Source organism: Phocoena sinus, chromosome 1 (assembly GCF_008692025.1).
Source record: "Phocoena sinus isolate mPhoSin1 chromosome 1, mPhoSin1.pri, whole genome shotgun sequence".
Taxonomy (NCBI): Eukaryota; Metazoa; Chordata; class Mammalia; order Artiodactyla; family Phocoenidae; genus Phocoena; species Phocoena sinus.
In genome coordinates this window covers 28,527,652-28,550,304 of record NC_045763.1, presented here as the reverse complement: position 1 = coordinate 28,550,304, position 22,653 = coordinate 28,527,652, and the positions used below count along the sequence as shown (strand labels likewise).

The 22,653-nt window shown below is 36.8% G+C and overlaps 1 protein-coding gene across 7 annotated transcripts in view; it reads right to left on the bottom strand.

Moving 5' to 3' along the window:
* Nucleotides 1-22,653, bottom strand: part of ZMYM4 (zinc finger MYM-type containing 4) — a 176,207-nt gene that overhangs the window by 16,288 nt on the left and 137,266 nt on the right. For 6 of the 7 annotated variants that reach the window (XM_032646658.1, XM_032646680.1, XM_032646674.1 and 3 more), the window contains 9 exons: nucleotides 22,489-22,633; nucleotides 19,868-19,986; nucleotides 18,991-19,162; nucleotides 15,956-16,009; nucleotides 15,372-15,551; nucleotides 14,628-14,722; nucleotides 3,748-3,916; nucleotides 3,471-3,566; nucleotides 1,107-1,258 (listed from right to left, as the gene is read on the bottom strand). In XM_032646658.1, the coding sequence (XP_032502549.1) occupies nucleotides 1,107-1,258; nucleotides 3,471-3,566; nucleotides 3,748-3,916; nucleotides 14,628-14,722; nucleotides 15,372-15,551; nucleotides 15,956-16,009; nucleotides 18,991-19,162; nucleotides 19,868-19,986; nucleotides 22,489-22,633 (1,182 nt within the window). Of the gene's footprint in view, nucleotides 1-1,106; nucleotides 1,259-3,470; nucleotides 3,567-3,747; nucleotides 3,917-14,627; nucleotides 14,723-15,371; nucleotides 15,552-15,955; nucleotides 16,010-18,990; nucleotides 19,163-19,867; nucleotides 19,987-22,488; nucleotides 22,634-22,653 lie in introns of those variants that run through there. The other variant, XR_004351910.1, reaches the window with a different exon arrangement.

Here is a 22,653-nt window from a genome sequence, read left to right as displayed (position 1 = left end):
GTACATTTATTCAAATATGAGTACCTATAAAATACATGGGTTTAAAAAAAAATCACTTCCCCCTTAGATCAGAAACAAGATGAAAATGCCACTTCTACTGAACATTGTAAAGGAAATTCTAGCCAGAGTAATCAGGTGAGAAAGAGAAATAAAAAGTATTGAAATAGGAAAGGAAGAAGTAAAACCATCTCTATATGCAGTGACATGAACCTATATATAGAAAATTCTAAAGTGTCTACAAAAAAACTAGTTATTAGAGCTAGTAAATGAACTTAGTAAAGCTGCAGAGTATAAGCAACACAAAATCAGTTGTAATAAACAATCCAAAGAGAAAATTAAGAAAATTCCATTTACAAAAGCATCAGATAGAATAAAATACTTAAGAATAAATTTAACAAAAGAGGTATGTGATTTACACGCTTAAAACTACATAAAACTGCTGAAATTAAAGAACACCTAGGAAAAACAACTTGTACTCATGGATCTAAAGACAAAATTGTTAAAACAGCAATATTCCCCTAAGCGGTCTACAGATTCAATACAATCCTATCAAAATCCCAACGGTTTAGTTTTTGAAGAAATGGAAAAGTTGATCCTAAAATTGATATGAAATTGCAAGGAACCTCGAATAGCCAGAAGAATCTTGAGGAATCACACTTCCCAATTTCAAAACTTACTACAAACCTACAGTAATCAAAATAGTGAGAACTACCATAAGAATAGCCATAAACCAATGTATTAAAAACTGAGAGTCCAAAATAAACACATGCATATTTAGTCAAACGATTTTTGACAAGGATGTCTCCTGTCACCTATGTCAAATCACCTATGTCACTTCTTTTGTGAACTGCTACTTATGCCTTTTTTGTGCATTTACCAATAAAATGCACCGACCTCAATTTCTCTTATTCTAACAGTCTCAGTTTAACTTATAAAAGGCTTATATGACCAAGACTTTTAAATCAGGGTCAGTAGTTCATTAAGAAGAGAGTATACGAGCAATACCAAACAAACAATATACACTATAAGTTTTCAGCTTAATTCACAAGTTCTATCAAAATTATTAAAAATGCAATAGATTTTGTAACAATTATTGAATTTCATACCTGCTGAATTCCAAGGCACAAGTATAAGATACTGTCTGGATCATACTTTTCACCATTTGGTCTCCGCACTTCTTGAATAAACTGGCATAAGCCTAAACTCAACTCAGCAAAAGTGCAGGACAGAATATCTTCCTTCAGCTTGATAGAGCGGACTGTGGAAAGGTAGAAAACATCTGAAATACTAACTTATAGAAAAATAATAACATTACTCAATTCACTGAATAAACACTGACTACACTGCCCCAGGTATTGTGGTGTACACTGGTGAATACATGGATTAAAGACAGATCCTGATCTCAAGGCTTTTTTAGGTAAAGAAATAAAGACAATGAAGCACATATGATGTAATAGGGTGCTATGACAGGGGTTTTATCTAAATAAAATTCTATGAAAAACAATAAGGGCCATCTAATAGACAGGGAAGGGTCATGTTAGATTCTGGGAGATGTGAAAGGTGAAGAAGAATTAAACAAGTGGAGAAAGAATTCCAATTTGAGGATATAAAAAGATTTCCCGAAGTATACTCCACAAAATACTAATCATGTGAGAGCTCAAGAAAACTGGGTTTCTAAGATCTGATAAATTTGGAAAACAGCAGTATGTTATACATGCCTCTAAAGAATTCACAATGTTTTTTAACATATTAAAGGCTCTGGAGATATCTGCAAAAAAGAATGCTGTTTAACTTTCTTTAAAGTCATATTTATTTGAATAAGGAACACTTTAAGTAACATATAACTTCATGCCTTTGAAAATACCAGAAAATATAGTATGTGCTCAACCACAAAAGTGAAAAGGTTCAGGGGACTCAGGTGAACAGCAGAAAAGAAAAGAGGGCAGATGCGGGCAGATCATGGTAAGCCTCATATATTACATTAAGAGTTTGAAGACAACTAAGAACCGAATTAGTTTTAGGCAGGAGAGCTATCTAATTTGACTTGTAGAGATCTTACTGCAACAGACTGGTCCACACTGTGGGATGAGTCGAAACACTCTTTCTAGTTACTGCTTTTCTGCATTTAGAAAACACTGCATGTTTCCAAAGATACACTTGAGCTCCCCTGAGTTGGTTTTGCAAATTGAAATAGGTGATTCATGAGGGCAAGGACCATGTCTGATCTTTTCACCTAAGTGCCTACAACCATGCCTGATACATGACAGGTATATTCAGTAAGTATTTTTTTTGGATGAATGAGTAGCTGACATGAGTAGGCATCCCCTGTGGCTACTGCATTTAGGCTTGGTGGTCTAATACAATATTACTTCTCCATTTTCACTACCCCTCCTTTTTTCTTTCTTTTTAAATTTTTATTTTTTTAAATTGAAGTACAGTTGACTTACATATCCACTGTTTCGTTTGTTTATTTTTTGGCCACGCTGTGCGGCATGCAGGATCTTAGTTCCCCAACAGGGGACTGAACCTGTGCCCCCTGCTTTGGGAGAACAGAGTCTTAACAACTGGACCACCAGGGAAGTCCCTACCCTTCCTTCTTTCTTAAAAATGTTGTGGCTCAAACTGGAAGGTGAAAGGCCTAGTAAACCCCCATAACAGGAGTATATTTATATCACTCTGGAGCAGAGAGATTATACTTGATCTGTGGGAACTCCATGAGTCAGTCACAGACCACAGCAGCAACTAACTGCTCCAATAATGAGGGTAGACTGAGGCAAAGCCAAGAGTGCATGCAATCACCCAGGTATTAGAGAGAAGGTATAGTTGGAAAGGGACAAAAAAATCTAGTTACAAGGACATATTCATTCCTGCCCCATCTCATCCCACAAAGATTGTATAAGTATCTTATATAAAACACAGATAATAAAAAAGCAAAATACAAACTGAAAACAAAGTTTAGAATAGAACGACCAGGGAAAAAAGAAAGCTAATGATTAGGGTTCTAAAATTATACAGTGTTGCTCTATTTGAACTGTTTATTGGGTTCCAAAGATCCTGGCACCAAAAATGAAACCTGCAATCATGGTCAATCATATACAGCTCCTTGACAGGAAAAATTCCTACAGTAACAGCAAGGCTTTTCCAGGTATTCTTCTTAACAACAACAACAAAAAGTGTTACACTGGGTTCCACACTGATTATTCTACAAATATAGGGCTCAAGAAGACAGATTTGAGTTACTTGCATAGTGTTAGAAAAAGAAACAGAATTTCTTATATTTGCACGAGAAACTCATGATCAGAAGATACAACCTTACCTTTATAACAAGCTCTTTAAAATTGGGAGAGGATATTAATTTCTCTTTTTAAACATAAACTTCAAATTTTAAATAATTTTAAATATTCCATTTACAAATTTAAAATCAACAATGATATTACAAGCAATTCAGATCACAAGGAGAGAAATTTTACCTCTACAGCCTGGCTCTGAAGATTCTTGAGAGAGTGCATGGTCTTGAGCACTTCCTAAAGGGTCAGAACACGGGCTAGATGAGGCATGTTCAACTCCTGACAAAGGAAGAAAAATTAATGAGAATAAATAAAGATGGGGAAAAAAATTAAGTAAAGCCAAAATCAAAGTTTTATGGGATTTCTGACCTACTATTTATCCCTTTTGAGTAGATTTATGACTTTATCTGTATTCCTCCCACCCCCTAAATCGAGACACAAATTCATGCCGTGTATTTACCACATTTCAGATCCCCCTGCTCTTCCTTGGCATTTTTCCACTGAACCCAGTTCTTCCAGGCATTTACCCCATACATGTATTTCAGTGTCATCCCAGACACTGAGCACCCTTGAAAGGCTCCTTGAATAAGACTCCTGGGCTCCACAGACACTACAGACTTCTTCCGTCCCTGTAAGAATTCCAAAAATTTACAGAATATAAAATTTAGTTTCAGAGCTTTAAGAATCGGGATTCTCAAAGACAGAATGGGCATAAATTTATAGAAAATGCAATTTAGTATTAGATCCCAAAGATTCAGAGTTCTTAGAGCTAGAAAGGGCTTAGTCATCTAATCCAATCCATATGAGAAAAGAAAAAAAGAGAAAATTGAAGTGTAGAAGGTAATATTTTAATAATCACTAACATTTGGGTATTTACTATGTTCTGGATGCTGGATCCACCCAATGAGGTATGAATAACAGTTATTACCACTCAGGTCTATTTAATGGAACATACGAATAGATGGCTGTAAAAGAAGCCTCAATAAATTCTCTAAATACAATGGAATTCAGCTAGAAATCAGTAATGAAATAGTGTTGGAAAAATCCTGAAAACTCAGAAATTAAACAACACATGTTAAGAAACCACAAATGCGATTAGAGAATATTTTGAACTTAAGTAAAAATGAAAACAAAACGTATCAAACTTTATGTAATAGTGCTAAAGCAGTGCTTATAAGGGCATTTACAGTATTAAAATGCTTCTATGAGAAGTGAAAGAAGTCTAAAATCAATAATCTAGCCTGTGTTAAGAAACTAGAAAAAAGACTTCATTAAAACCCAAAGTAAGGAAATAATAAAAAGAAGAGCAAAAATCAATAAAAAGAAAAGATAAAGGAAAAATCAATAAAATGAAGAGCTGGCACTTTTAGAAGGTTAAAAAAACATGATAAATCTCTAGCTAGAATGATCAGGGATAAAAGAAAAAAGACACAAATTATCAACACCTGACCCCACACATATAAAAAGAATAATAAAACTGTGAATGTCATTATGACAATAAACTAGACAGCTTAGATAAATTGAACAAATTTCTTGAAAGACACAAACTAACAAAGCTTGCTCTAGAAGAAATAGATAACCTAAGTAGCTAGAGAAATTCAATTCATATTTTAAAACCTTCCCATAAAAAAAATCCAGGGCTTCCCTGGTGGCGCAGTGGTTGAGAGTCCGCCTGCCGATGCAGGGGACACGGGTTCGTGCCCCGGTCTGGGAGGATCCCACATGCCGCGGAGCGGCTGGGCCCGTGAGCCATGGCCGCTGAGCCTGCGCGTCCGGAGCCTGTCCTCCGCAACGGGAGAGGCCACAACAGTGAGAGGCCCGCGTAACGCATTAAAAAAAAAAAAAAAAAAAAAAAAAAAAAAAAATCCAGACCCAGATGGCTTCACTGTTGAAGTCTACCCAAGAATTAAGTAATTATATAAACTGTATTTCAGAAAACAGAAGAGGAGGAACACTAACTCACTTACGTTACTATTATCCTGACAGCAAGGCCAGATAAAGTCATCACAAGAAAACAGATTAATAGCTCTTTTAAACTGAGACACTTAAAACCTTAACAAATATTAGCAAACTGAATCCAGCAACGTATAGAAGAATAAAAACATCAAAAGAAAGTAGTGCTCATCCCATAAATGCAAGGTTAGTTTATAATTTAAAAAATTAATGTATTTCACCACTTTAAAAGACTCAGAAAAGAAAAACCAGATGATCATCTCAAGAGATCACCTGACAAAGTTCAAAACACAATCAAAAACACTCTGAGCAATTAGAAATAGAAGGGAACTTCCTGAACTTGATAGAGGTCATCTATGAGAAACATATAGGTAACATCATACTCAATATTGTAAGGCTGAACACTTCCCTAAAATTGGGAAGAGGCATGAAGGTCTGCACTCATTACTTATTAAACATTGTACTAAAGATCCTTGTTAATGCAATAAATCAAAAAAAGAAAGAAAATGCACTAAGATTGTAAAGGAAAAAGTGAAACTGCCTTTATTTACAGATAATATGATTGTGTAGGTAGAAAATCCTAAGGATTTCAGTTGAGCAAAATCACCGTATATAAAACCAACATACAAAACCATCTCTATTTCTATGTCAATGAAGAACACTAGAAAAGGAAATTTAAAAATAAAGCTATTCACAACAGGATCAAAAATATATTAAAATACTTATTAGATAAATTTGACAAAGTATAAGACTTGTAAAATGAAAAATACAAAACACTGTTGGGAGATAATCTGAATAAAGGTGAAAGATACCATCTTTATGGACTGGATGCCTCAAAGTTGCTAGGATGTCAATTCTCTGCAAATTGATCCATGGATTAAGAACAGCCCCAATCACAATTTCAGCAGACTTTTTTGTAGAAATTGACAAGCTGATTCTAAAATGTATATGGAAATTCAAATAAAACCTTTGAAAAAGATGAACAAAGATGGAAGACCTACACTCCTATTTTAAGACTTACTGTAAAGCTACATTAATCAAGTCAGCTGGTACTGGTATAAAAATAGACATGTATATCAATGGAACAGAACAGTTTCAGAAACACACCAAGACATATATGGTCAGTTGACTTTAACAAAAGTGCCAATGTAACTGAAGGGGAAAAGACAGCGTTTACAAAAGTGGTACTGGAACAACTGTATATCCATACACACAAAAAAATGAAATGTGATGCCTTAACTTATACATAAAAATTATCTCAAAATGGATCACAGAAAACATAAAACTATAAAACTAGGAGAAAATGTAAGAGAAAATCTTAATTACCATAGTTAAGCTAAGCAAAGATTTTTAGATGGGATAATAAAAAGCACAAATTATAAAAGAATAAAAACTGATAAAGTGGACTTCTCAAAAGTAAAAAGTTCTGTCCTAGTGTGGGTGACCAAGATGGCAGAATAGGAAGACCCTGAGCTCCCCACCTCCCATGGGCACACCAAAATTATTACTATGTACAGAGCAACTTTCCATAAAAATGACCTGAAGACTAGCAGAAAAGATCTTTTACAGCTCAAGATATAAAGAAGGAACTACAAGATGGGTAGAAAGGGGCAGAGACACGGTATAATCAAGACCCACACCACCAGGTTAGGTGACACACAAATGGGAAGATAATCACAATTGGAGATGTTCTCCCCAAGAAGTGAGAGGTCTGAGCCCCATATAGGGCTCCCCAGTCCACGGCTCCTGCACTGGGAAGATAAACCTCCAGAACACTTGGTTTTGAAGGCCAGCGGGGCTTGTTTTCAGGAGATCCAGAGGGCTGCAGGAAACAAGAGACTCCCACTCTCAAAGGGTACACACAAAATCTCACATGATCTGAGACCCAGGGCAAAAGCAGTAATTTGAAAGGAGACTGGGTCAGACCCACTTGATTTCAGAGAGCCTCCCAGAGAGTCAAGAGGAAACTGGGACTCACCCTGGGGACACAGATGCTGGCGGTAGCCATTTTGGGGAGCTCACTCTACAATGAGAACACTGCTGCTAGCAAGCACCATTTTGGACTCCTCCCACTAAGTTAAATGAGAACTGGAGCCAGCCTGCCCACCAGCCAGTTGCCAACAATCCTGGGACGCTTGAGGCCAAGAAGCTAGCCAGGTGGGGACACAGCCCCAAACACCAGCAAGTTTGCTGCCTTAGGCTCCCATGAGCCCCCAGCCACCCTGAACAAGGCTCTGCCCACCAGTGGGTAGGCACTAGTCCCAGGACCTCCTGGGCCCTGGCCTTGCCCACCAGCAGGCTGACACCAACTCTACGATCACCAGGGCCCCACAGCCAGAGATCCTCAGGAGCAGGCTCTTCCCACCAGTGGACCAACACTAGCCCCAGGATACCATGGGACCTAGACCAATACATCCACAAGCCAATACCAGCTTCAGGAACCAGGCCCCCCAGCCAGTGACCCTGGGACCCAGCTCTGTGCACCAATGGAACAGAACTAGTCCCAGGATACAGCCTCACCCACCACTGGTTGGCACCAGCCCTGGGATCCCATGAGCCCTGGCCCTGCCCACTAGAGAGCAGACACTAGCCCCTGGGTATACCGCAGCCCTGTAGTCACCTGTGTCAGGACCCAGCCTGTAACCCAGTGGGTCAAAACCAGGCCGAGAACACCCACCCTCCACCCAGTCCCACCCACCAGCAAGACAGCATTAGCCTGGGAACTCCTCAGGGCTCTGCAGCTAGCTGCCCCATGACCTGGCCCTGCCCACCAGGACCAGAACTCCCCAGGCTGCAGCCAACCACACCAGAGTCGGAGGCCTCTGCATTAGGCAGGGTCTGGCAATCAACCAGTCTTGGACTTTCTGGTCCCAGCACGCCCACAGTAGTCAGCCATGCTGACCATGCTTACCAGAACGCCCACAGTAGTCAGTCAGCCTGTCATAAGGGCCCATGCAGTGCATATACAGGGCACCCCTAGAGCATACAGCTCTGGTGAATAGAGGGGAATCTGCTGCTCAGCCCCCTAGACTGTCTCTTACATAAGGTCACTTATCTAAGATTGGTAAACGGAACCAACCTATGAAATACATAGAAATAAAAACAAAGAACTAGGCAAAATAAGGCAACAGAGGAATATGTTCCAAAGGAAGCATTCTACCCAATAAGACTGCAAGGTAATGACTGTAAAGATGCTCAAAGAACTCAGGAGAAGAATGAACACAGTGAGAGGTTAGAAATTTCTAACAAAGAGTTAGAAAATATAATGAACAAGCAAGCAGAGCCAAAAAATACAATAATTGAAATAAAAGGAATTAACAGTAGGTTAGCTGATACAGAGGAACAGATCAGCAAACTGGAAGACAGTGTAGTCAAAATCACTCAAACTGAAGAGAAAAAAGAAAAAGAATTTTAAAAAATGAGGACAGTTCAAGAGAACTCTGAGACAACTTTAAGTGTACTAACATTTACATTGTAGAGGTCCTGGAAGAAGAGAGCACGGAAGGAGCAGAGGACGTTATTTGAAGACATAATAGCTGAAAACGACCCTAATCTGGGAAAGGAACCAGACATCCAAGTCCAAGAAGTACAGAAAGTCCCAAACAGGCTCAATTCAAAGATTTCCGCTCAAAGACACATTATAATTAAAATAGCAAACATTAAGGATAAAGAGAGAATTTAAAAGCATCAAAGGAAAAGCAACTAGTTACGTTAAAGGAAAATCCCATAAGGCTATCAGCTGACTTTTCAGCAGAAATTCTGCAGGCCAGAAGGGACTGGCACCATGTATGTAAAGCGATGAAAGGGAAAAAACCTACAACGAAGAATACTATACCCAGCAAGCCTTTCATTCAGATTTGATAGAGAGATTAAGAGTTTTTTACAGACAAGCAAAGCTAAAATAATTCAGTACAACAAAACCAGCTTTATAAGAAATGTTAAAGGGAATTCTCTAAGCAGAAAAGAAAAAGTAACAACTAGAAAAATGAAAATTAAAAAAGGAAAAATTTCACTGGTAAAGACAAACATACAGTAAATATAGTAGATCAGTACTATCTACTAGAAAGATTCAGACAAAAGTAGTAAAATTATCTATATCCATAATATGTAGTAATGAATACACAAACCAAAAACCATAAAATATGATGTCAGAAACATTAAATGTGGGGAGGGTAAAAATTCAGGGTTGGTAAAATGTATTCAAAATTAAGAGATCAGCACTTAAAATAATCATGTATAAACATAAATAGACTGGTATACATAAACCTCATGGTAACAACAAACCAAAAATCAGTAATAGATACACACACAAAAAAGAGAAAGGAACCCCAAAATAACACTAAAGATAGTCATCAAATCACAGGGGATGAGAGCAAAACAATGAGGAACAAAAAAAGAGCTACAAAAACAACCACAAAGCAATTAACAAAATGGCAATAAGTACATACCTATCAATAATTACTTTACATGTAAATGGACTAAATGCTCCAATAAAAAGACATAGGGTAGCTAAATGGGTACAAAAACAAGACCCACAGTGCTGCCTAAAAGAGACTCACATCAAATCTAAAGGCACACAAAGACTGAATATGAGAGGATAGGAAAGGTGCACCTAAATACATAAAGCAAACATTGACAGATATAAAGGGAGAAATGGACAGTAACACAACAAGAGTAGGAGACTTTAAAACCTCTCTTACATCAATGGACAGAGATAAATAAGGAAAATAAGTAAGGAAACACTGGCCATAAATGACACATTACAAGAGATGGATTTAATAGCTATATACAGAATAAACACACACACACACGTTTGTGTGTGCGTGTGTATATATATATATATATATATATACACATACATATATATATATATATGTAATATTTCACCCAAAAGCAGCAGAACACACATTCTTTTCAAGTTCACATGGAACATTCTCTAGATCACTTGCTAGGCCACAAAACAAGTCTCAGTAAATTGAAGAAAAGTAAAATCATATCAAGCATCTTTTCCAACCACAATGCTATGAGACTAGAAACCAAATACACAAAAAAAACTGTAAAAAACACAGCACAGAAGACTATACAATATGTTATTAAACAACCAATGGGTCACCAAAGAAATTAAAGAGGAAATCAAGATATACCTGGAGACCAATGAAAATGAATCCAAAATCTATGGGATACAGCAAAAGCAGTTCTAAGAGGTAAGTTTATAGTGACAAGCCTACTTAAGGAAACAAGAAAAATCTCAAATAAACAACCTAACCTTATACCCTAAGGAAACCAGAAAAAGAAAAATAAAACCGAAAGTTGGTAAAGGAAAGGAATCATAAAGATCAGAGCAAAAATAAACTAGAGACTAAAAAGCAATAGAAAAGATCAATGAAACCAAGAGCTGATCTTTTTAAAAGATAAGCAAAGTGGATAAACCTTCAGCCGGACTCATCAAGGAAAAAAGAAAGGTACAAATAATTTTTTTAAAAATGAGAGAGAGAAGTTACAACAAACAACACAGAAATAGAAAGGATCTTAAGAGACTACTATGAACAATTATACACCAAAAGAACCACCTGGAAGAAACGGAAAAATTTTAGAAATGTACACTCTCCTAAGACTGACCCAGAAATACATAGAAAATATGAACAGACCAATTACTAGTAATGAAATTGAATCAGTAATCATAAAACTCCCAACAAACAAAAGTCTAGGACCAGACAGCTTCACAGATGAAGTTGACCAAACATTTAGAGAAGAGTTAATACCTATCCTTCTCAAACTATTACAAAAAATAGCAGAGGAAGCAATACTTACGAATTCATTCTATGAGGCCAGTATCACCCTGATACCAAAAGCAGATGACCATAAAAGAAGACAATTACAGGCCAATATCACTGATGAACATACACACAAAAATCCTCAACAAAATATCAGCATACCAAATTCAACAATACATTACAAGGATCACACACCATGAGCAAGTGGGATTTATTCCAGGGATGCAAAGAACAATTTGGTATTTGCAAACCAATGTGATACACCACATTAACAAACTGAAGAAAAAAAGTCATATGATCATCTCAACAGAAGCAAAAAAAGCCTTTGACAAAATTCAACATTCATTTATGATAAAAATTCTCCACAAAATGGCTATAGCGGGAACATACCCCAATGTAATAAAGGCCATATATAACAGACCCACAGCTAACATCACATTGAATGATGAAAAACTGAAACAATTTCCTCTAAGATCAGGAATAAGACAAGGATGCCCATTCTGCCACTTTTATTCAACATGGTATTGTAAGTCCCAGCCACTGTAATCAGAGAAGAAAAAGAAATAAAAGGAATCCAAATTGGAAATGAAGAAAACTGTCACTGTTTGCAGATAACACCATACTATACATAGAAAATCCTAAAGACACCACCAAAAAGTTATGAGAACTCCCCAATGAATTCAGTAAAGTTGCACGATACAAAATATACAAAATCTGTTGCATTTCTATAAACAACAAACTGTCAGAGAAATTTTAAAAACAATCCTGTTTATAATCGCATCAAAAAGAATAAAATACCTAGGAATAAATCTAACAAAGGAGGTAAAAGACTCGACTCAGAAAACTATAAGACAGTGATGAAGGAAACTGAAGATTAAACAAACAAATGGAAAAATATACCATTCTTGTGAATTAGAAGAATATTGTCAAAATAACCACACTACCCAAGGCAAACTACAGATTCAATGCAATAAAATCAAACTACCAATGGCATTTTTCACAGAACTAGAACAAATAATTCTAAAATTCATTAGGAAACACAAAACAGCCAGAAAAGCCAAAACAATCTTGAGAAAGGAGAACAAAGCTAGGTATCATACTCCCTGATTTCAAACTATGCTAAAAACTACAGTAATCAACACAGTATGGTAGTGGCACAAAAACATACACACAGATCAATGGAACAGAATAGACAGCCCAGATAAACCTATGCTTTTATGGTCAATTAATCTATGCCAAAAGAGGTAAGACTATATTGTACAATGAAGAAAAGACTGGCGTTGGGAAAAGTGGACAGCTACATGGAAAAGAATGAAACTGGACCACTTTTTCATACTATATACAAAATTAAACTGAAAATGGATTAAAGACTTAAATGTAAGACCTGAGACCATGAAAGTCCTAGAGGAAAACACAGGCAGGAAACTTTGACATCGGTTTTAGTAATATTTTTGGGGTCTGTTCCCTCAGGTAAAGACAACCAAAGCAAAAATAAACAAATGGGACCACATCAAACTAAAAAGATTTTGCATAGCAAAGGAAACCCTCAACAAAATGTAAAGGCAACCTACTGAATGGGAAAGGATATTTCCAAATTATATATCTGGAAAGAGGTTAATATCCAAAATGTACAAAGAACTCAATATCCAACAAACAAAAAATGGAATTAAAAACTGGGCAGAGGATCTGAAGAGCCATTTTCCCAAAAGGGACATACAGATTGCCAACAGACACACGGAAAGATGCTCCACATCACTAATCATCAGGGAAATGCGAGTCAAAACCACAATGAAATATCACCTCACACCTGTCAGAATGACTACAACGAAAGGGACAAGAGATATCAAGTGTTGGCAACGATGTGTAAAAGGGGGAACACTCATGCACTGTTGGTGGGAATGTAAATTGGTGCAGCCATTGTGGAAAACAGTATGGCGCTTCCTCAAAAATTAAACATAGAACTACCATTTGATCCAGCAATTCCACTTCTGGGTATTTTTTACCCGAAGAAAACAAAAACACTAATTCAAAAATATATATATGCACCCTTATGTCCACTGCAGCATTACTGACAACAGCCAAGATATGGAAACAACCTAAGTGTCCTAGATGAATGAATAAGATGTGGTACACACACACACACACACACAGTTACATACAATGGAATTCTTACTCAACCACAAACAAGAATGAAATCTTGCCATTTGTGACAGCAGGGATGGACCTAGAGGGTATTACAGTAAGTGAAACAAATCAGACAGAGATAGACAAATACTATATGATTTCACTTATATCTGGAATCTAAAAAACAAATGAACAAACATAATTAAACAGAAACAGAATTATAGATACAGAGAATAAACAAGTGGTTCTCACAGGGGAGGGGGTTGGGGTGATGAGAGACATAGGTGAGGGAGATTAAGAGGTACAAACTTCCAGTCACAAAGTAAATGAGTCATGGTTATATTATGAAATGTACAATGTGGGGAATACAATCACACAATTATAATTATGTAATATCTTTGTATGTTGACATATTGTAACTAGACTTATCCTAGTGAACATTTTGAAATATGTAGAAATGTTGAATCATATGTTGTGCTCCAAGAGCTAACAAAGTATTGTAGGTCAATTATATTTCAAAAACAAACAAACAAATTCTTAGAAAAAGAGATCAGATTTGTGGCTACCAGAAGCAGGGAGTAGGGGGAGGGAGACTGGATAAAGGTAGTCAAAAGGCGTAAATTTCCAGTTTAAGTAAGTACTAGGGGTATAATGTGCGACATGATATATATAAAGAACACTGCTCTGTGCTATATATACAAGTTGTGAAGAGAGTAAATCCTAAGAGTTCTCATAGTAAAAAAAAATTTTTTTTGTTTAATTTTTTATCTATATGGGATGATGAATGTTTACGATCTTATTGTGGTATTCATTTCATGATGTATGTAAGTCAAATCATTATGCTCTACACCTTAAACTTAGTCCTGTTATGTCAATTATATCTCAATAAAACTGGAAGAAAATAAATAAATGAACCATGGAAATAGGGAAAAAGTTGTTTTTCACTATTAAGGAAATAAAAATGAAGTCACAAAATAGGAGGAAAAGTCATATTTGATAAAAGAATTATATCCATAATAAAAAACACAACTCAATAAGATGACAACTAACCCAAGTAAAAAAAAAAAAAAAGTGTGCAGGGCTTCCCTGGTGGCGGAGTGGTTGAGGGTCCCCGCCTGATGATGCAGAGGACACGGGTTCGTGCCCTGATCCGGGAAGATCCCACATTCCGCGGAGCGGCTGGGCCCGTGAGCCATGGTCGCTGAGCCTGCGCGTCTGGAGCCTGTGCTCCACAATGGGAGAGGCCAAAACAGTGAGAGGCCCGTGTACCGCAAAAAAAAAAAAAAGAGGAAAGTGTATAACAACGATTATAAAAAACTAACAGAAAAATCCTTTGATTATATAAACAAAATAAAAAGTCCCTCCTGAGGAAATATAAAATAAAAGATATGGTTTTTGACTTCAAAAAAACAAAAACAAAAGGACAAAAATACAAGGTTGGAAAACAACAAAGAAAAGAAAATGCTAGAAAAATTAAGTTACTGCTTACTCTTCGTCTGGGCTGGGGGAAGCCATCTCTGTGTCGTCTTCTTGTTCGGGAACGTGCCTGGATTCCCTGTCCTTTATTCAGTGGGTCAAAGGATTCTATGATATCCAAGAGAAAGCATAATGTGAGATAAATCACTCACAGACTTAAATAAACACTTAGGGCGAAGGAGGAAATATCAGGTAATCATCACTATATTCATTATTTTGTTTATGATAAAACATGGACTTTACTTATATACATAAGAAAACAAGGAGATACAGCATGTATAAAAACTTTATTATCTTGCAAAAAAAAAAAAAGGGGGGGGCTTCCCTGTTGGTGCAGTGGTTGAGAGTCCGCCTGCCAATGCAGGGGACACGGGTTCGTGCCCCGGGCCGGGACGATCCGCAGAGCGGCTGGGCCCGTGAGCCATGGCCGCTGAGCCTGCACGTCCGGAGCCTGTGCTCTGCAACAGGAGAGGCCACAACAGTGAGGGGCCCGTGTACCGCAAAAAAAACCCCAAAACTTTATTAACGATCAAGAAAACCCCCTATATGATTACTGTGGGAAACTTAAAAACAACAACAACAAAAACAAATTAACCCCTTATAAAGAATAATATGGTATGAATTAATACCTTCAAAGGCAGGGACCATTTGTGCCCTAGATAGTTATCATACATTATAACTGCTTCATTATGCCAATTCAGAGTTGTACGAATCTTCTAATAAAGGACTTTGAACAGACAGGTTACACTGCACAAACCTGATGGAAAATCTGCTTCCAGATCCTGTTCAGTTTCCCCTTTTGAGAACTGCTTCACTTCTAAATCAGCCTCTTGCACAGTATTTGACTTTAAGGCATAATGATTTAATTCTTCCTCCCAGCTATGTGGAGTAGATACTGCCTCTGATTCAAGGTCACCACTGTAAGTACTTCCTTGGTCTGAAATATACAGAAAAACAAACAAGCCCTCAAAATGAGATAATACACTTGACATACTCAGAAACCTCTCTGAAACCCTAAATACCAAAAAGTCAGGTATGGTTGCTGGACAATTCCATAGGTACACTCAAGAATGAAGTAACTTGTTCACCAATATCACAGAACTAGATTTATATTCTTGGTACACACTTCAGAGCATTATTTCAATTAATCCTTAAAACCAATATCTGAGGTAGCTTTTATTAGTCTCTTTACAAATTAGCACAAAATCATAGATGTCTGATGCCCCCTACAAACAGCTAAAATTGCAAATACTAAATCCAAGGATGCTAATACTTTATGGGTTTGTATCACTAACAGAGGATAATATTTCTAAGATTCAAAATAAATTTACAATTACAAACCTTTTTCAAATATCTTGGTGTCTAGAAAGAGCTCCTGTTCAGAAGTTTGGGATCCTAAAGAAAAAGAAAAGCACATAATAAGTCAATTTATATGTATACAAAAAACAAACTGCATCTCAAATGAAATGACTGCACTAGGGAGGTTCTACGTAAATAGTCTTTATATGCAGAAAAGAATGGTTCATTAATAAAAGTCAGGCATTAGTGATAAATACAGTTAAATTACAATTGATAACAGTGGTTACACTTCTAGATAGCAAGCGGTATGAAAGAAGTCATGGCAAGAGAGACCTTTATTTTGGATTCTGTGCTATCTGAAATTCTTTTTTTTTTTTTTTAACCACAACACACACACACACACACACACACACACAATACTGATTTACTCACAGGTTGACAAATCTGTTTTAAATTGCTTTTTCCTTCCCTAAATAAAATATGCTTTACCATGCAGTGGAAAGCCGACAAACTTAGAATATAAATACATGAGCAATCAGCACATGGAACTAAACAGAACAAAGTTCTATCAATTATAAACTACTGTAATTTTTTTTTTTAATGTTTTTGGGCCACACCATGCAGCATGTGGGATCTCGGTTCCCCGACCAGGAATCGAACAAGTGCCTTCTGCAGTGGAAGCGCAGAGTCTTAACCACTGGACCGCCAGGGAAGTCCCTATAAACTACTTTAAAAGTAAAGAGTTTAGGGAATTCTCTGGCTGTCCAGTGGTTAGGACCCGGAGCTTTCACTGCTGGGGTCCAGGTTCAATACCTGGTCAGAGAACTAAGATCCCACAAGCTGCACAATGTGGCCAAGAAAAAACAAAAGAAAAAAAAAAAAAGGAAGAAGAAAAAAAGTAAAGTGTTTAAAGATTCAAAGTATTAAAAAAAAAAGATTTTTTAAAAAACCAAGGAAAATTGTCTCTTTTCCCTGAAATCAAAGATAAATGAGCCAGATCCTTTTAGTTGGAATTAATTTCTCCCCCCTTTATATTTCTAAACCATTTGATTTTACTTACACTATGATGATTAAAACTATCTGTCTTGAAGCTCAGTCTAAAGTTTTTCTGTTTGACTGAACTGTAGGCAAAGGCAAAGTCACAATATTTGTATAGAGGAAACATTTGATAAATGCTGACTATTAATGTGAATGGAGAAGCCAACTTAGAATGAGGTTTCTCATCAGGAATTGCTGGAACTTGCAAAACAAGTATCAGAAATTAGAAGATCAAGCATAGGTGCAGTACTCTTTTTATTTATTTATTTACTTACTTACTTACTTACTTTACTTACTTACTTATTTATTTATTTTTGGCTGCGATGGGTCTTCATTGCTGTGCGTGGGCTTTCTCTAGTTGCGGCCAGCAGGAGCTACTCTTTGTTGTGGTGCACGGGATTCTTGTTGCAGTGGCTTCTCTTGTTGCAGAGTGCAGGCTTCAGTAGTTGTGGCTTGCAGGTTCTAGAGCGCAGACTCAGTAGTTGTGGTGCATGGGTTTAGTTGCTCTGCGGCATGTGGGATTTTCATGGACCAGGGCTCGAACCCGTGTCCCCTGCATTGGCAGGCGGATTCTTAACCACTGTGCCACCAGGGAAGCTCAAGGGCAATATTCCAAGACTTTAAAATCCACATATAAATGGGTCAGAATTGAGATTATACACTAAAGAGCAAAATGAGACCAGAAACTTTGGGATAATAACAAAAAGCTTTGTACCCATCTCTCAGAGTATATCTGATTTAAAAACGTACTGGCAACAAAACAGAAAAGTTGACAGTAGTTTTTTCAAATGCTGTAGTGTTCAGAAAACCAGCTAGAATGTATTACGCAAAATCAGAACCCAGTGGCTAGCTTTATAAAAACCATCACAGAAAAAAAAAAATTGTCAGGAAAAAGTAATTTCTTGGTTCATCAATGATATATGAAAAGGCCACTGTGGGCTTCCCTGGTGGCACAGTGGTTAAGAATCTGCCTGCCAATGGAGGGGACACGAGTTCAAGCCCTGGTCTGGGAAGATCCCACATGCTGCAAAGCAACTAAACCCATGCACCACAACTACTGAGCCTGTGCTCTATAACCCGCGAGCCACAACTACTGAAGCCTGTGCACCTAGAGCCTGTGCTCTGGAACAAGAGAAGCCACTGCAGTGAGAAGCCCGCTCACCGCAACGAAGAGTAGCTCTTGCTCACCGCAACTAGAGAAAGCCCACGGTGCAGCAATGAAGACCCAATGCAGCCAAAAATAAAATAAGTTAAATAAATTTAAAAAAAAATACGCCATTGCAAAAATTCACCTATACATTTCAACTCCCTTTAACACCATTTCCTTTATCTCTTCTTATATCCAAAAATCAAGGCAGTGCTAAATAAGGCTGGAAACCTTTCTGGAATTTATACTACTGAGTTCTGGTTAAAATCCTTTCTTTGGAGTCAGACAAACCTGGATCCAACTTCTGATTCCATTATTTCCTGATTTCATACCCATGGCAAGCCTATTTTCCAAAAGAGGAATCTAAAGTAAACAGTACCTCATTCATAGGGTTGTTGTGAAAATTAAATGAGGTGACGCACACAGTGCATTTAGGACAATGCCTAGAGTACGGCAAGCACATAAATGTTAATTACTGTTCATTATTCTACACTCATAAAATGGTATTTATCTATAGGCTATTTTGAACCAAGTGGTTTTCCACCCTAAAATTCTTTTTACCTTCTACCAACATGCTGATTATTTTACAACAGTAATTTTTATCTGGGGACCATGGCTTTGACTGCAGGGGATAAAACTAGAACATGATCATGAAACATGGATTTATAAGTTATTTTTCTGGAATCATTATGAACTAGAAACTGTATCGATTTCTTTCATAAACAGGATAGAGCTCCAGAGTTATCAACAAGTTTAACAAGCCCATAGACTTCATATTTAAAAACAAATAAAGCTTTTAGAAACTCCTTGACTGCCTAATACTTAAAATTACATGAGCTACCTAAAAATTTATAGGTGTGTTTTTCTTTTTTTACTTTAAAATTATACCAACCTCCCTGAGATAGAGTCTTCTCCTTCTCTTCATCTTCTGCAATCATTTCTGCCATCTCAAGGAGATCAGCTTCAAAAGGATGTGAGGGAAGTTTTTCCTTAATGTCTTCAATATTCTCAGTGACTTTATCTTCATTATCCATTGAGGATGGAATAAGCATAGGGACAGGCATCTGAAAGACCAAGGATAGACTGAAGAGTTTCTTGGTTGACCATCAAAACTATTATTTGTGAGATCATTTAAATATAAAAATTATTAATAAACAAATTCAAGATATTTCTATTGCTAATGGTTAAAATAGTCTTGCTAGTTTGTTTTTATAAGACTGCAGCCATTTAAATAGAAATTCAGTAAGTGCTTTTCTGGATACTTAACGTATCTCTGACTCATCTAAAAGAATAATTAAGTAATGAATTTTTGTTTTGTTTTTGACTATATTTCTTGCTTAATATTTTCACACAAGTGTTTCTCTTAAGAATTCAGTACCGAGAAAATATATATTTCCAATAAAAAATGAATACATTTTTCTTTAACGAAAAGTCAGAATCCTGTAAATCACAGTATTCCTCTTTTCATTCTTGCTACAATCTAGGATTCTAACATTCACACACTGTTTCTGATCTTTTTCTATGTTAGTGGTCTTTCGTGTTTAAAATGTTTTTAAAAAGCTAAATCATAACCTCCTCTGACAAGGCAGGGTACAAATAGAAGCAGTCCTTTATATATTCCATATATAAGTAATATAACAGTATGATTAACAGCCAACCAGAGTCAGGTATATTTTACCAACAAGTAAAAAGTACTTTTATGGAGCTGTCAAATCTTAATTGAGAAAAATGCATACTAAATTAGCCTTAATCTCTAAATGATTACTCACTGGAACTGGAATTCCAAATGGGACTGGGGCATACTGAGTATAAAGATGAAGAGGTATAGGTACGAACACTGGTACTGGAACTGGCACCACGATAACTTGGGGCTGAGTTGGAGTGTCTTCTAATGGAAGAAAAAAAAAGACCCCACAAAAAAACAAAGAGGGTTAGAAATGACATTTTAATTTAAAAAAATTTTTTAGGTATATGAAGACTTATAATTCAAAAGAAGTGTAATTTTAATTAAAAAAATTTTTTTAAAGCATGTGGGCATTTACAGTTCAAAAGAAGTATCTATGAGGGACTTCCCTGGTGGCACAGTGGATAAGACTGTGTGCTCCCAATGCAGGGGGCCCAGGTTTGATCCCTGGTCAGGAAACTAGATCCCACAAGCATGCTGCAACTAAGACCTGATGCAACCAAATAAATAAAATTAAATTAAAAAAAAAGAAGTATCTATGATACTAGGAATTCACAGAAAGGAGAAATAGCAAGGCTTGAGTATAACAGCACTAAAAAAAGTGGGCAACACAATAATTATCAATGATACGAGGATAAGATGAATGAAGGATATAATTTGGATGGATGAATGGAATAGTTATCTTAGAAGAAAGGTATAGAAAACCTAACACGAATAAGTAGTGTATGTTAAAGAGGAGACTGAATAGGTAGAAGGGCCATTTTTGTGAGGCTATAATACACATTTAAAATCATTAGACAGTGGGGAACTACTACAGATTGGTTAGCACAAAGTAATGTGAGGAAAATGGCTTTAAAAAGATTAATTTGGCTGCCATCTTCACATGGAATAGAAAGTATACAATGTGGTAGGCAACTACAATATACAGAGCTAAGAAGATGAGGGCCTGAACTAGGGTGGTTATGATACCTGCAGGAAAATAAATAAGTATACATACACAGCAGAGGTTCTAAGATATTTTAAAAAAAAAGGAAACAGAACTTTGGGAACTAACTTAAACATGAGTAGGGAAAAAATGGGAAGGATGGAGGTAGAAATCATTCAATTACTTAACAACTATCTACAGAGTCTTTTCTGTAGGCCAGAAAAATATGTTAGATAACTGTAAAATCATTAATGTAAGAGAAAGGTAATGCTAGTAAAAAGAAGTGAAAAGCTGACAATTTGACTAGGGTTAGAAGTGGGAAATAATATGGGATCAATTTTACCATGGTGCAGTGGACATAAAGAAAAAGTTATCCGATTAGAGATGTCTGATAACCAAGCTACATAATGCTAAACTGTCACTATTTTGGGATTGACATGTACACATTGCTATATCTAAAACAGATAACGAGGACCTACTGTAAAAAAAAAAAATGATAAATAAAAAAAAATATTTAAAAAAATGATTTTTTTATAAAGTCACTATTGATACAATAAAAATACAGGACTAAGTCATCTACAGCCCTGCTGTTCAACATGATCCGTGGATCAGCAGCACTGACATTACCCGGGAACTTAAAAGATGCAAAACCTCAGCACCACTAAATCAGAATCCACTTAGTAACATTCCCAAATAATTCACATGCATATTAATGTTTGAGAAGTACTGGCTTAGAAGATAACCTTCCAGATCTAAGAATCTAGGATTCCTTTCCACTTTAAAAATTCTGGTATTTTCAGATGGCAGCATGCCAGAGACCCAATTCTCTAGGGAAACAAGCAAAGTTGGTGAAAACCTAAAAAATAACCATTTAAATTCTTTGGAAATTGTCCTAAAGGTATACAGCAAATGGAGAAATATTTATTCAAGAAAATCTACTAAATACAGTAAGAACAGTAGGCATCTATGACTTCTGATCTTCTACCTGCTCCACACCCCTGCCTCAGCCAGCTAAAAATGATAGAAACTCCACTTTGGAATGGGTGAGACCAGAAAGAATGGGCTCCTCTTCCTTCAGCTCCCATCAAGGGTTACTGTATCTCACCAGGAGGGACAGGCCACCATCATTTCTTATCCCCTCTAACTCCAGGTTAAAGAGGTTAATTTCCTAGTGAGTACAGCTACCACCCACGAAGAGAAAACCTACTATAGGAATAGCAGGCCAAGAAAACTAGGGTACGAACTACCTTCACCCCAGATCACTTGTAGGGCAGAGATTCCATGCTAGGAGAGGCAAGTTGAGAAGATCAGAAGCTCACACCATGCCCATCATTCAGAAAAGTAGTAGCTCAAAGAGGGTAGAGGCAGTTCATAAGAAAAGAAAGCCCTAAAGCTCTCCCCAAAGGAGCTGACATTATTTGAAATAGAGTGTGGAAAAGTTCAAACCTAAGGGTGCTCTGGAAAACAATACTTCCTCTTAACTAAGACCCTGTTTATATAATTCCAAAGTCTATGCTTACCCATAATACTACACTATCATGAATAAGGAAATTAAATGAAGCATTCAGAGTATGGTATTATCAACTACCTTCTCTTTGCCATAACTTGTTAAGTTGATGAAAATACCTAACCCACAGGGATATCGTGAGAACTCAATTGGGCAGCGAATATAAGCAACCAAACACAACACCTATAAAATAGAAGGCACTTAATTAATGTAACCAGATCCCACATTACTTTCCCCTAGGAAAAATTAAATGAAGAAAGCACAAGGAACGCACCTGTCTGGCATTCTTTGTTTTGGGTATGTGGTTTGCAAGAAGTGGCCTTGGTCTGTGTGATGGGTTTGCACAATAAAGCTTTATTCTTCAAAAGTCTTGGAGGCTGGGAAGGTGGCAGTTTGAGGGCATCTGTTTGTGTACTTGCCTAGTTAAAAAAAAAATAAG